The following is a 14,192-nucleotide window of genomic DNA, read 5'->3' on the forward strand; positions in this document are numbered from 1 at the left end:
AGATTAATTCCCTCCCTCCCTGGACCTGAGGCACATGTTCAGTCTCAGTCAGTACTCTGATATCCAACCGGACAGGGAAGGAAGTCAGCACCAACAGATCAAGCTTGATCAGAAAGTCAAGTTTTTTTGTTGTTGTTGATTTAATAAGAAGCCTTTCTTTCAAGCTGATTAAATAGGTGAGTGCTGAAGGAAAGAGCTGCAGGCAGCCCGCGATTAAGGCAGCAGTCACGGAAGGCAGTCTTTCCAGGTCATTAGAAACATATTCCAGTTTCTGTAGAGCAGTCGTAGAGATAACATCTTCCTGAAAAGAATGAAGCTCGGGCACCGTTTCTTCAAACACTTTTCAATCACATTTACAGAGGTCAGACAGCTCATTTTAATGGGAAAGCCCTGATTTAGCGACCTAAATGGTTCCCTAAATCACATGAGAGAGTGCAAACCTACTTTAATCCAGAGCCACACACATTATTACAGAATCCTAAAAACAGACGTCAGGCTACCAAATTCCAACTCATACTGCCCTCACTGTTGTTATGTCATTTAGAGCTGCCTCTTGAGCTTAGATTTGGGGTCGGCCTCAGAATTGTGACTCCAACTCCAAAGTTGGGGTGTTATAATTAGCATCATTCTGGACTCCTCTTTCCTGATGTAACTTTCGTATTAATTTTGCAACCTTGACTGATCCAACAATCGGCACTTCTCTCAGAACATAACTTTCACTCAATATATATTTCATGAAATAGTGCTCTTCCTGACCTTTGTTGTGACCTTTGTTGGTGATGCTTGTTATGTTGGACTCTGCAGCAAATCAAAACTCCCTTAAGGAGGTGAAAATACTGTACATTTTGAATTAAACTAGAAGTAGATTAAGTGTTTTTAAGAACAAGTTATGTAATTAAGCCAAATGAAATAATATTTTAATTTTATTATAATCATAATTACTGTGAAGATAAAAACGGATGTGAGGGCTCCTCTTTTAGATTAGACGGAATTTTGTCTCAGCACAGCCTTGGCTGAATCAAACATGCAAGGCTTCAAGCACCTTGTCTTTTAGGTTCTAAAACATAAGAAATTTGTTTTCTAGGCTCTAACAAAGAAGAAAACACAAATTATTCAAATCTAAAACAAAGAGTGTGAAAAAGTTTCAGTCCCCCTAGTTTCAGTGAAACTAGGATTGATTTCTATGGGTCTCTCTAGACTCCACAAAGAGGAGAAAAGAACAGAGTTCCACGCTTCTGAACAAAGTGAAAGAGAAAGACAGATTCTGACTAAGGCCCAGTCTTCTGGGTCAGATCCAGCCCTCTGAGTGAAACTGCAGCCACTGCCTAAGCTTCCCACTGACAATCAGGCCAGCCACTGTTTCTAATCAATCTAAATGTGTACAAGCCAGGCTACTGGTAATCGTCTCTGAGAAGACCAGAATAAATGTGACTCGCAGCGCTGTCATGATGTAAGCAATAAAAAAGAGGCATTGCAGTGACTCTCACAGAGGCCTGCAGTGCGGTAATCTGTCAAAAGGAGAAACTAAGAGAGCCTCTTCAATTTTCCGCACTCCTGGAACATAAAGAATAGTGCAAAAATCCAATAAAGTTCTTACTACATGTTGACTTACCAGCATATGTGTACAGTATAACACTGTTACCTGGGTCTCTCTGCCCTCACTGGTGCTCAACCTGACCCTGACAAGACAACACTCCAGCCGGACACAGGACAAGGAATGTCCTCAGTACTGTTTGTGTGACAATACTTTCCTTGCAAGATGAAAATGGAACAGTGTTGCCTTGGATACCCTCTGTTGATTTGGAGCCACAGTGAATATTAGAGGCATGAACTGGACTCTACAGAAGTCACCATGACAGCCTCTGCAACCTGGCGCAAACCATGAGCCACGGATGAAGCCTGTGTTGATGATGAAAACTGATGAGCTTAATGAATTTAGCCAGATCGTGTGAATTTGATGAAGCTGTAAGTGGTTAAGTTTCTTTAACACGTTCTCAGCTGCAGTCTGATATACTGTAACTAGTGCCCAATTATTGTTCATCACCGGATTCCCCCTTTTGGGAAAAACTGCCTTAATGACAGTGAGCGTGACAAAATCAACAAACTGAATTTATCGTCACATAAACAGGAAAACGGGTTGGTGAGGCGGGTTTGGAGCAGGACAACAGACACATCAGAAAACACGTGACTTATGCGTTTATGTTTGAAAGATGTATACATTTAATTGTATTGGAATGCCCAGTCTCCAATCTCCTCTCACATTTATCCACTACTACAGCTAATAATAGAATTTGTCCTACATATGGACGCTGCATGGTTATTTTAAGGACAAGCCCAAAGAAAAAGAAGTCAGGTCTCAGGTCTTTGCTGTCTTAGAAACATATTCTATCACCTGGGGTGAGATTTAACAGAGTCTTTGTAAACCAAGATACCATGAAATACTGTGTGGGAACTGAGGGCTTTAGAACACAAAAAACCCTGAACACTAGGGTGCACAGAACACTGCATGATGCGAGTTTGTGTGTGTTTGCTTATGTGCCTAAGCAATTGATTTTCTTAAGAAATCACACTGCACTGCTGTGGGAACGCAGAAGTCTATTTCAAAGTTTTCTTGAGTGCATTCCTAATTTTAGGAAAAAAAAACGTCAAAGGCTCTAAGCATCATTGATTCCCTTCTAAAACTTTGGAAGCCAAGACATCTAAACCATGGCATTATTATTAAATGTTTATCTTACATAAACTGTGAAACTGCAATCTTTTAAAACATCCGATATTATTATCAATATCATTATTATTAGTTATACCAGTAGTTCTAGAACTCTACAACATTTTTAAGTTTTTAGGTTATTTGTATATGGTCTACCAGGAACAATTATAATAAACTGGAACAGCATGGCTGAGTAGCTTGTTCCAGACTTCCACAACCAAACGTACATTACCTGTCAGGAAATCACAGCCATTCTGTCACATGAAAATTACCTTTGTAATGAAAAGAAACTTTGTACTAGTCCTGGATCAGCAGTACACAACCTGGGTAAAGCCTGCATTCAACTGAGACCATCTGTCCACAAATTGCAAATGATATAGGTACTGGCTTTATCTGGCTTTTTTTGAGAAAGAAAATATTTCTACTTAATGGGAACACACCATCAGGTCTTGGGTTTGTAATTCGCTAGGGGCATGTGGAGATACGTTATAATTCCTGTCTTTACTGATCCGGCAACGTAGCTCTTTTCATTTCTTCTCACAGAGCACTAATTCACACGCACTCTGGTAGATTCTCTTCCATTTTATCTGGCAACCACCTCGAGACACTCTTTCATCTCCATCCCAAAAACACAACCCAAATAATTATGGTTTCTTGCAATAGCTGTGGTAAAATCTATTCCAAACTTACTTGATAAATCAGGTCCTGAAATCCCACTTGCAGCTCTTACCCAAAACCGAGACTTTGAAAACTCAATTACAGTATATTCCAAGGACTTTATTCTCATACATCAAATCAACTGACTCTCGCATGTTACCGATTTCCCAACAGGTGTGTTTTACTGTTGTCGGTCACTCAGGCATTGTCCCGTCTGCCAGATCTGCCCTCTCCGTTAAAAGACCTCTGAACTGCATTTTATCACAGGGCTGGCACCTCGGAGCGCAAACTGAGCTACTGTTTGCAGAGGGCAAAGCTAACTGTCTCAGTGACAAATTTAGCAATATTAGAACAAGCAAATACAGACTTCAAAGCCCCAAAAGCTCATATGATACAAGTTAATAGTTTCCCACCTGAATTGATCTCATCTCCCTCTTGTAAAATGAATAGAAAATAGTATGTTACCCCCTATCCACCCTCCCTGACTCATTCCTAATGCACGGTGTGCAAAAATGATGGGATAATTTTCAAGCCCTTTCCTGTTTGTTATGAGTAAATTTCCATTAACATTCAAGCTAGTAGGCAATTTTCTGAAGAATGCCACCAATTTGCTTCTGAATAAACCAATAAAAAAAGCACTCGTTTAATAATATTTCAAGAACCCAGCACGTCTCTAGAAACCACTTTTGCTTTGTTTACAGAGCCAGTGACAGCAGCCTTTACCTCTAAATGCCTGTTTGTGTCATTGTCAGTCAGCCCACTTCCACACACGACTCTGCCTCAGAGCCATCCCAATTACTCCTGATCCAACTAGAGCTTTTCCTGGCAATGTTGTTTTTGCTTCAAGACATTTTATTCACAAATAATTTTTGACTCAGACTGTCTTTGCAAGCCAGGTGGTCAGTAATGTGATAAGGCAGCACTATCAGTGTCAGCAGAGACTACGCTGGGAGCCTGGTTTGAAGTCAGGCTCTGTCAGGATGAAAAAGGATCCTTTTTGCTCCTTTGCTCTCTCCTTTTGGAACATTTTTTTTCTGATTTTAAAAGATCTCAGCACAACCTTTTCTCTCTTTTATCAAGAAAATAACTCCTTACCACAGTATTAACTGGTTCTAACACAGGCTACCAATGAGAGGAGGCCATTCAGCTCATCCTGCAAACCCACAGAGAAGGCAGAACGTTGCTCCCGCCACCTCCTGTGTGCTCATCTGTTTGTCTCTTTCTTCCCCCCTTGTTTTCAGCATGTAATTCTGATCTTGGGTAAAATTAGCCCTGCAGTTTTTTCATAAGAATAAGCCAGAGGGTGCATGTGGACTGAGTGTCACAGTGCCAGGTACGCGCCTGGTTAGGCTGCTCATAGGAGACTCACAGCAACACCAAAGTCAAAGAGACAGCAGCACAGCTGCAGATGTAGAGCGGCAGGCTCTCCAAGTCTGACCGCCACTTTCACCTTATTCACTCTCTCACCTATTTCCAATCTGCTGCAGGTACAGAGAGTCGTTTCAATCCCTCAACTCAAGTGTCACCACAGCCTCGACAGCCACAACTGTCCACTGTGGCTCTGAGTGTACTTTTGGTTTTTTGTGTAACCTAACAGACCGCTTCTTGAGCTGTTATATTGCTCACCTTCTATTCTTTTTTTTTCGTTTTCCTTTTTTTTCCCCTCTACCAACCCCTCCCACACCTTGAAGGACAACTTCATTACTTTTTTGTTGTCACTCTCTCTCTCATCTTTTTTCCTGATTCTTACACTCACTTCCATACTGTATATTCAATTTCTTTTCCTCTCTCCTCTCTTCATTTATTTTCTCTCTTTGGTATGATGATCAGTGTGAACTGCATTACAATATTATCTGTAAACTCAAAACAAAAGGCAAATACAGTGAAAAACAGATGTAGCCAAAAGCAAAAACTCTGCTTGGTATTCCACAAAGTTTCACTTTTAGAACTGAGCTTTTAATGTTCAAACACACAATACAATAATACTATTAAACTGAAGTTGCACCGGATGTAGAAGTAAGCCAAATCAATTAATAGGTATAACATCAAATATATGATGTAAAGATCTAATAATTTAAGCTGGTAGGGAATGTAAGTACATGTAAATAAAGATACCAAAAGCGAAGAGTAACATTACAGGAGATTCAGCTGATACAGGGCTTAAACAAGTAGGACTGAAGTGATGGACATGTTCTTTTTTAATTACAACATTACAAGCAGAAAAGAAGTCAAGCATTACGAAAAATGTCCTTCAGTGCGATACTCCCTGAGGGTTCAGTCTGTAAGCCATACGACAGACAAGTTTCCTGAGAACTGGATGACGGCTGTAGAGGATTTAAGCAGCCTCTCTGAAGAACAGTTCATAGTCACCTCCATACCTTTTTCACAGATTTTTTCACTGCAGGAGGACACACTGCTGTCATTCTTGAATTAAAAATTAAGAACCCGTTGCTGTTTTTTTTAGAGAAATAAAAACCTCACACAAATGCCTGAGAACTCTAAAGGTCTTTAATTGCTTAAATATCTTGAATGTGAAAAAGGCAGCATTTAAGGTTTCTATACATATAATCCAAAATAAAACACAAGTTAATTTTTCCCTTGATGTGTCTGAATGTCTGCTACATACTTGAGCATAATAAAATAATAGATGAGTGGAGGGCATTCAGCTCATCTATCATCCATCTTGTTTATTTGCTAGTAGCTAATTGGTTCCAGAAACTCATGATGAAGAGGGCTTCTTTGTCATGCCAAAGATGTGAGATAAAGGCATAAAATAAACACAAAGAGGATAATAAGCGGGAATCTGTGTCCAGGATTACTACACAGGCTTCCAGTGCTGAATTCACCAGCATGCGGAATGAGTGGCATGTGGACACTTACAGACTATCTGACCCAGGAATGCTGACTCTTTCTGCTCTATCCTGCTCCTTCTACACCTCCTGGATCAGGACTGCAGGATCTGATCTTGAGGACAGGAAGACCCACCCTGGAGACTGAAAGACTCTGCAAAAACTGTTGCTAAATCTAGAATTTTTAAATGATCCATTAGGACTAATTCTGTCTCAGGAGGATTTCTAAAGCACCTGGTAGGTGGAATTAATTGGTCAAATTCAATTCTGGATGGGATTAGTACACAGAAAATTATTTGCCTTTTTTCCCTCATCTTTATTCTTCTGATTTTAGCTAACTCACTATTGTGTTCTTAGCAGCTGTCTGCTGTCATCAATTTCCACTGCCAGAGAGAAAGAGTCCTTAGTATGTCCGCATGACTGGAGAATTCAGAGCAGCAGAGACTGAGTAGTGACATTGCAGGCTGGCTGCTTAGAGAAATCTCTCATCCCATCAATGTTGCTACACATCGTCCGACACACAGCTGACCTTGCATTAACAAATGCTGGCTGCTCGTTTGAGAAGCGCATTTTCACTCTCTGAATTTACGTCTCTGGTAATTCTATTACACGCTCACTGATCACAAGTGCTGAAAGTATTTTCTAATGGAGCTGAAAACTAGCTGGCGTACGCTAAGAGTGTGTGACTTCTCAAGATCTCCTCCTAGTCCAGGGTGTGTAAAATTAACAGCCATGGAATCTGTCACTTTGTGGAGCTCTTGCAAAGCCATTTTGCATCTGCATAAATTTCAGAGTGCCACCATCTAGGATCAGTACAGATAACCCTGTGGAATCACCAGTGTGCACCTCTTCTCAACTCTCTATACACAATGGACATAGGCAGGTGTGTGCCTTTTCAATACATGTACTGAATGAAGTATAAAGAAATGACTGCAATAAAGCAACAGGATTTGAATCTAAATCAGTCCCTTAAAATGTTCATTAAACTCAAGCTTACCCATCCATTTGGAGGATGAATAATTTACATTTCTGTCACCTGATGCATATGATCCTACACATTCAATATAATCAGAAAATGTGTTAGATCTAAAAATCACTTAACTCACGCACTGACATAACAAGTCTTCAGGAAAAAAAGACAAAATAAAGTAACAGTACCACAGAGGATTGAAAATTAAAGACTTAAATGCCTATGAAAATCCACTGAACTTGTTTAGAGCTTTTCCATCCCAGGGGATCTCAAAGCATCCCTTGATACTTGTACATACACGAGTATGTTGTATGTAGCCTTTATCCACCACTGCAATGCAGCGCCCACGTGTGTGATCTGTGATGGCCCCCCTGCACAGAACCTTAGGCAGACAAGAGAGAAATTACTTCTCCAATAGAATGAAAAGCGAGACAAAAGAGTGGTGACCCTGCTCACCATACCCGGGCTTTGGTTTGGAAACTGTGGTCAAGTGGGAAGAGCGCCATCTACAGGTACACTTAACCACAAGTACACCACTGTAAACCTTGTTTTACTGTTGGGCCGCGGGCATTTCCCTCTAGAGAGGAAGGTGGGTGGGTCCGAACACAGGCACTGATGTAGACGCCCAGCTTCCACAACTCAAAAGTCAGGGCCAAACAAAAAACACCCGCTCTCCAGGTTCCCGGGCACTTAGGAATGCGTTTCCTCAAAATATCTGCCTCCTTACAGTCTCCGCAATCTAATGTGAGCAATTTTCTGACTGCCAGTCAGGGCGACTTTATGGGTGACTTGAGAGGATAGTGCCTTTCCACGGCTGGCCGGATTACAAAGCCATTACATGTGGAGCACTCTGGGGCGCTGCCAACAATGCCTTTAGGAGCTGCACCTCTGGTCTCACCCCCCACTTCAGCAGCGAGAGCGAAAGGGGAGCATATATGCAGCACTTTGTATAATCAGGTGTAATAAGATTTCTACAGATGATAAATAAATGTTTTTGTCATGGGCTGAATGAGCAGTGGTGCACTCCGGTTTAAATAAAAATAAATTGCGCAAACTGCTGTAAGGTCTATGGATTAAAACATTTCCTGCTAATGTTACTGAGCAAATGTGCTGTGGCTCGGCCCTGAGTTAATGGAAACCATGCCCTCTCTTAAACAGACATTTTAATCATGGACTAAGTAATGCTTCAGACTGATAAATAAATGCAGTCAGAGTAGGCAACTGTGATCACTGGAAAGCCACAACGCGGACATTGTAGGCACATTTGGCATGTGAATTCTGTCAACTTGTCCAATTCCTTATCTCCATCTGTTGTGGAACTCTGCTTGATTTGGGGTAATATCCCCTGAAATCCAGAGAAAAAGGGTTAAGTGATAAAAGATTTTTTATTTTATAGACGGAATAACTTGCAAAATGTGTGAGATTGTAATGAGCAGTTGGAAGTGTACTGGCACAGTCCTGGTTCACCTGTTAGTTTCAGGTGTTTTGAATGGTATATGCACGGTATATGAACAGTAAGGCTCCTTGAAGTTCAAGTTGGCAATCTTGCTAACCTCTCTGAGCTTTAAAAGACAATAAAATCAATTGTTTTAACTTTGTTGCTTTAGCAGAATGACTTTCATATGCTAACATATTTGCAAACACAAGCCTGTTCTTGGGTTGTTTAGTATTAGAATGCTTTGATTGTCACAAGTAGATGGACACACAGCTTTAAAATAATTGGAAACACATGCGGCTATACATTTTACTTAAGGAAGCAATTTGACCAAATCTTAAATTCATTTTATTCATTGAAAATATCGGGGAAAAAATTAGTGCCTTGAGTACTGTCTGAAGGCTGTGTTTATTTGCAAATGGCAACTCTGCTCTTCTTTATGCTGTTATTGGTCACCTGCTGAAAAACAAAACGTATAAGATTTCCAAGCCATTACTGTTATAATGGTTATACTACACCTAGATATTACAGCTTCAAAAAGCTTAAGTTGTACTTTAAAAATAATTTTGCAATAGTTCTGTCTTTCTTTTCTAGTATCTTTGAACCTGAGCATGTAATCTATAATTAGATTTAATTATATTTTAAGTTTAATTGGAGTTGAAAATATCTGTAATGAATTATTTGAGACAAAATTGCAAATTTCACATAGATTGTAACCGTTTCTAAAGTTAATTAGATCTGGTTGGATAAGTATAATTGTTTGCTGCACTGAGCTGGAAGCTAATAAATTGATCAGCCTTAACTGAATTTCGGTGGACACTGCAATATAAATCAGTTAGTTGATCTTGGAGTGAAAGCACTCTTTTTAAGATTTACAGTGATAAACCTGTGATTTTTCACAGGTGCAATAACTAATTAACTAGTTAAATGATTTTTCCCGTGTGGTAACTGCTCTTGTTCTGCCCAGTTCATCTTATTTTTTGCATTTGAAAAGAGTTCCCATTAATGAAGAAATTTCACTGTGTACACAACAGCAGTCAAATATACAATTTGAAAATGTATATATATATAATTTCCATTAAAGGACATTGTGAAGTAATTTGCACTTCTTAATTCTTATAACTCTGTCACTTTGGTCTGTCGGTAAGCTGACAGTAAAGCTGTCACTTTATAGCCTGAATTAATCAGTTTTCAGAAGCTCAGCCAGGCTGGGTCTAATCAGTGCTGGGATGGGAGACATTTAAGGAAAACCAGGAAAGACATGAGGTCTGTCGGGATTAACTGTCTGCTGTGTGGTGACGGGACACTTCTCAATGTAAAGTGGGATTCACATCAGTTTATTTTTAAATCATGAATTTATTTAACTGTGATTGCGGACTTAAGATTTGTTCTCATATCTTTTTAAGTTCCAAACAAACATGGCTAGGAGATAAAGACACAACCATGCCAAACAATATCAAAAGTACATAGGAAACAGGTCCTTTAGATCCAGCGAAGCACAAGGTAAAATACTCCTGCTGGGCACAGAGAACTAAAGGTCTCCCTTTCCCACTGAGACAGCTGGAGCAAGTAATAAATGTAACACTCAATACAGCAACAGAGGAAAGGTGTCAGACTGGCAGTAATCGGCTGTTTTTTGCTCTTACATCTGCACAGTAGTTCAGGGACCTTGAAGGGGGTCAGCCCCCCAGAGACCAGAACTCTAGATGATGGGAGGTCTTGGGAGCTCAGTGTCCTCTGCTGTAGGCCTGACTAGACCAGACCTGCATTACTTTGTGAATATTCCTAATAATCTATCTTAAAGAACAGGCAGCAGACTACAGAATGTGGAATGTGCCGCACTATTCACATAGATCTGCCGTGGATATATATATATATCCATTTTCTCTTATGGAAAAACATGCACTTACTAAGACTTTTGTAGTGGATTTTTAAAGCGTACCTTGGGGCGGTTTACACAAGAAGCGCTTTATAAATCTATACTGTATTGTATTGCACTGTAATGCTGAGGATATTCTGTTCGCACAGTGGATGACATTTTAGCCTGAAAACTGAAATCAATAATCGGGCTTCCAAAAATCAATGTTGATTATCAATTTACAGCTACTGTTGCATGAATCCACAAGAATAAAAAATACTGCAGCGTGCACTCACTTTTTATACTAATCTAGCCTTCCAGTGGGAGGGCTGATACAAGTTTCCCAGAATTAAAGTGAAAAAGTATAAATCAAACCCTGATGAAGAACTATGGACTATGTGCAGCCTACCTACACCACTGCACACATAAATCTGCTTTTTGTAACCACTGAGCAGTGAAATGGTGTTACCAATCAAACCAAAGGAACACAGAAAATATGCTAAGTCAAAATATGGTACTTTCAAAAGTGATTTTCATTTTTAACAGTAGAGTCAGTGGATGGAAAAAAAAATATTTGTATATTAGTGGCTACAAAGAATTCCTGAATTATTTCCACTCTTTCATACGCTTGTTTGTTCTTTTCACTTGGCTTGTTAAAGACAAAATAAAAACCTTACTTTAAGTTCATGATTGCTGTTTTTCTTACAGTGGATTGTGTTTCATTGAACAAAGACCCACTCTATTTTAAAGAGAGCGTCCTGCTCATAATTTCTTTGCTGAAACCTTTGAAAGTGCCCTGTGCTGCTATCTCTCAGCCCTCTATTGTAAATTGCAAACAAGTTAAATGTGTAAATATAGAAATCTAACTTCTGCAATTAACTTAAATGTTACCGTGCTCAGGAGGACACAGAGTACTTTAGGGATGTCAGGTCCCACTCAAGAATCCCTATTTTATACTATATAATATAGATGCCTCAAATATAGAAAACTGTACCTGTTTTTTTAAAAGCAAACCATGATTCTCCACAATAGTAAGATTTTGCGTTCCTGTGCAATCTTATGGTAATTTGCTGATTAGTCATGTCCGCTGTGACTCATTCTACTGCACCACGGTGACATCCCTTATGCTGTGTCTCCTGTGGTGTCTGTTGATACTCACATGCAATTCGAACGTGGGCCTTGCGGCTCTTGGTGGTGCCCGCCGAGCTCCAGGCCACGCACTGGCACCAGTAGTCCTCTGGGCCGAACAGCTCCTCCACCTGCTGCCGGGAGATCTCGATGCTCGCCTCCCGAACCACCAGCCCTGTCGGGACACAAGGACAGCTAGGGTCAGTTCTGCAGACAGCAGTGCATGATGAAATGGCCCTACTGCTTCACCACGACACACGCTTAAAGACAGACGGGGCAAACTCAGTTTTTGACTTTTTCAAGCCAGCTTGTATTGCATCAAACACCAGCTGGCACTGCTGGCAAGCTGAGCTATTACCGTGTACATGAGTCCTACAGGAACGTCAGAGCTGAAACAGGTACCCTTTGAGAGGCAGACGGTTTAAATACTTCTGCTTAACACTTTATTTGTTACAATTCCACAGAACTGATTTTACTTCTGTTACAATCTTCTGTTCTCCATAGGTTAACCTTTTACATAAAGCTTACATATCAGGTCCTTTCATTCTTTTGTTTCCAGGTAGACATGTACCATATCTACCAGCTAAATGGGAAAATTGTTTCAAAATATTTTCCTCCTTCTGCCTGGAGGCAGCGCTCTCTAGAAAACTCTTGTCATTTGTACAAAGGATTGGAAAGTTAACAATGCAAAGCACCTTTATACCAGGTAAAAACAGAGATCCCAGAAATTAATTAAACTGGTGACCTCTTGGTCCACATTTAGTGGTGATGCAGGATTACAAAGCACAGAGCTGTAACTTCATGCATTCATTTGGTAACTTTTGAATTTCTTGGAATTCCGAGAGTAAGATGGGGTAATTTCTTCCTAACCATTTCCTTAGTTTCCTCCAGTTCTATAGTCACAGGTGAAGCACTGGCTCTACCTACAGGGTGACTTTTAGACCTGGTTAGGCTGTGCCTTTAAATGCACAATTCTCTCAACTGAGAATAAATCAGCTGAACATCTTAAGACCTTAGAAGAGGGTTAGACTAGTCCACTTAAAGCATAAGGGGACCGAAATATCCTTTTCTTTAAGTGAAGGCACATTTAATCTCTCCTGTGCTAATGTAAGAATAGCTACGGAGTGCTGAGTCAATTAAAAATAAGCTATTCCTCACTGGGGAATATAGGAAATAATAAAAAATAATAACTAGTACTAAATGTTTAATCTAAACATGAAAAAAGAAATACAGGAATGCAAGGAACTCTGTGCTTTAGTTGGGTAGAGTGCATGAAGTCAGGCATGAATATCTGCTCCCTGTGAAGAAAGGTCCAAACTGTGCAGCATTGTCATGGGATAGGAATTAATTAACAGTTAATTCGCCACTAAGATACCCTGGCTTCTTCCAGCAGACGGCTGAATAAGATCCTCACATCATTTAGCTACTAAAACAAATTAAGAGAGGCCTCCTCTCGTCGGTAAACTTTGGATAGAAGCATCAGCCCTTCTCACCAAACTCATGAAAAACCAAACTTGTTTTTCATGAGTTTGGTGAGAAGGGCTGATGCTTCCATTGGGGGCACATGAAGCTCTGCATGAGGCACTTCTGTCAGGTTAGGTTTCCATTAGCAGGCGGCTGATGTTGCAGTGCAGCTCAGCTCACTCTCTAGTCCCCTTCTCCCAGTCACACAGCACAGGGCCCAAACCACATGTGCAGGCTGGTCAGTGGAGCAGGACATGTGAGACACAGGGGGTCACACCACCCAAAATCAGAACAATCCCCTCATGCAAGTGCAGAAGCAACGCTGTGATTTTGCTGTGGCGTGCTCTTTCCTTCCTGCTCCTCGGAAAGCACGATGCCTTTTGTCTAGATGTGGCATGTGCGCTCGAGTGAATTAATGGGGTCGCAGAAACCTGCCAGAGGTCTGTGTTCTACATCTATCCATGTTCAAGTCATTCAGAACAGGAAAAGAAGGGGGAAAAATCAGTTGGCTGTTTATTTCAGGTTCAGGAGATCTACACTGCCTCCCTTATGATCTGGGGCGTAATGCACTGTGGTAATGCGTCCCAGACTCCAGCTTAGCACTCATGCAAAATTTAAATGCTGTGTAGCAAGACAGAAGCCGCAGACGAATCGGGATGCAGCTGACGATTCTTGTGATGGTTAAAGCGTTTTAGCGCTTTGCCAGAGGATGCTGTTAAAAGCAGAGGCATAAGAAAAAGGAAAAAAAACTCTCCTGAAATTCTGGTACCAAGAAAGCCGTGGGAGAGCTCAAGTACTTCTGTGGGAGGCTCGGTGAGAACAGAGCAGGAGAAAAGCCAATGGAAATAATAATAAAAAAGACAAGTGTCCCCAAAGGACAAGTCAGATTTTTATAGGAATATTTGTTTGTTTCTTTCTGCCACAAGTGCTGGAGTAATCTGAGCCCACCTCCTTTCACAGATCCCCGAATCTTTGTGTGTTTTTGCTCAAAGCTTTAGAATGTGTAGTTTTAAAACATGGTTTTTGGCTCACAAAATTAAAGCATGTGTGAATTGTTCATCTGGTAAACAAAGCTGAAAGAACAGATTATATTTCTACTTAACATTTTCCTTATTACTGCATAT

The 14,192-nt window shown here is 40.5% G+C and overlaps 1 protein-coding gene across 1 annotated transcript in view; it reads right to left on the reverse strand.

Annotated features, from left to right (window-relative positions):
• Positions 1-14,192, reverse strand: part of LOC148838163 (netrin receptor UNC5C) — a 178,758-nt gene that overhangs the window by 60,737 nt on the left and 103,829 nt on the right. The window contains exon 3 of the mRNA XM_088911356.1: positions 11,636-11,779. Within this exon, the coding sequence (XP_088767482.1) occupies positions 11,636-11,779 (144 nt within the window). The remainder of the gene's footprint in view (positions 1-11,635; positions 11,780-14,192) is intronic.

The sequence above is a fragment of the Atractosteus spatula genome, chromosome 3, assembly GCF_055471065.1.
Source record: "Atractosteus spatula isolate fAtrSpa1 chromosome 3, fAtrSpa1.hap1, whole genome shotgun sequence".
Taxonomy (NCBI): domain Eukaryota; kingdom Metazoa; phylum Chordata; class Actinopteri; order Semionotiformes; family Lepisosteidae; genus Atractosteus; species Atractosteus spatula.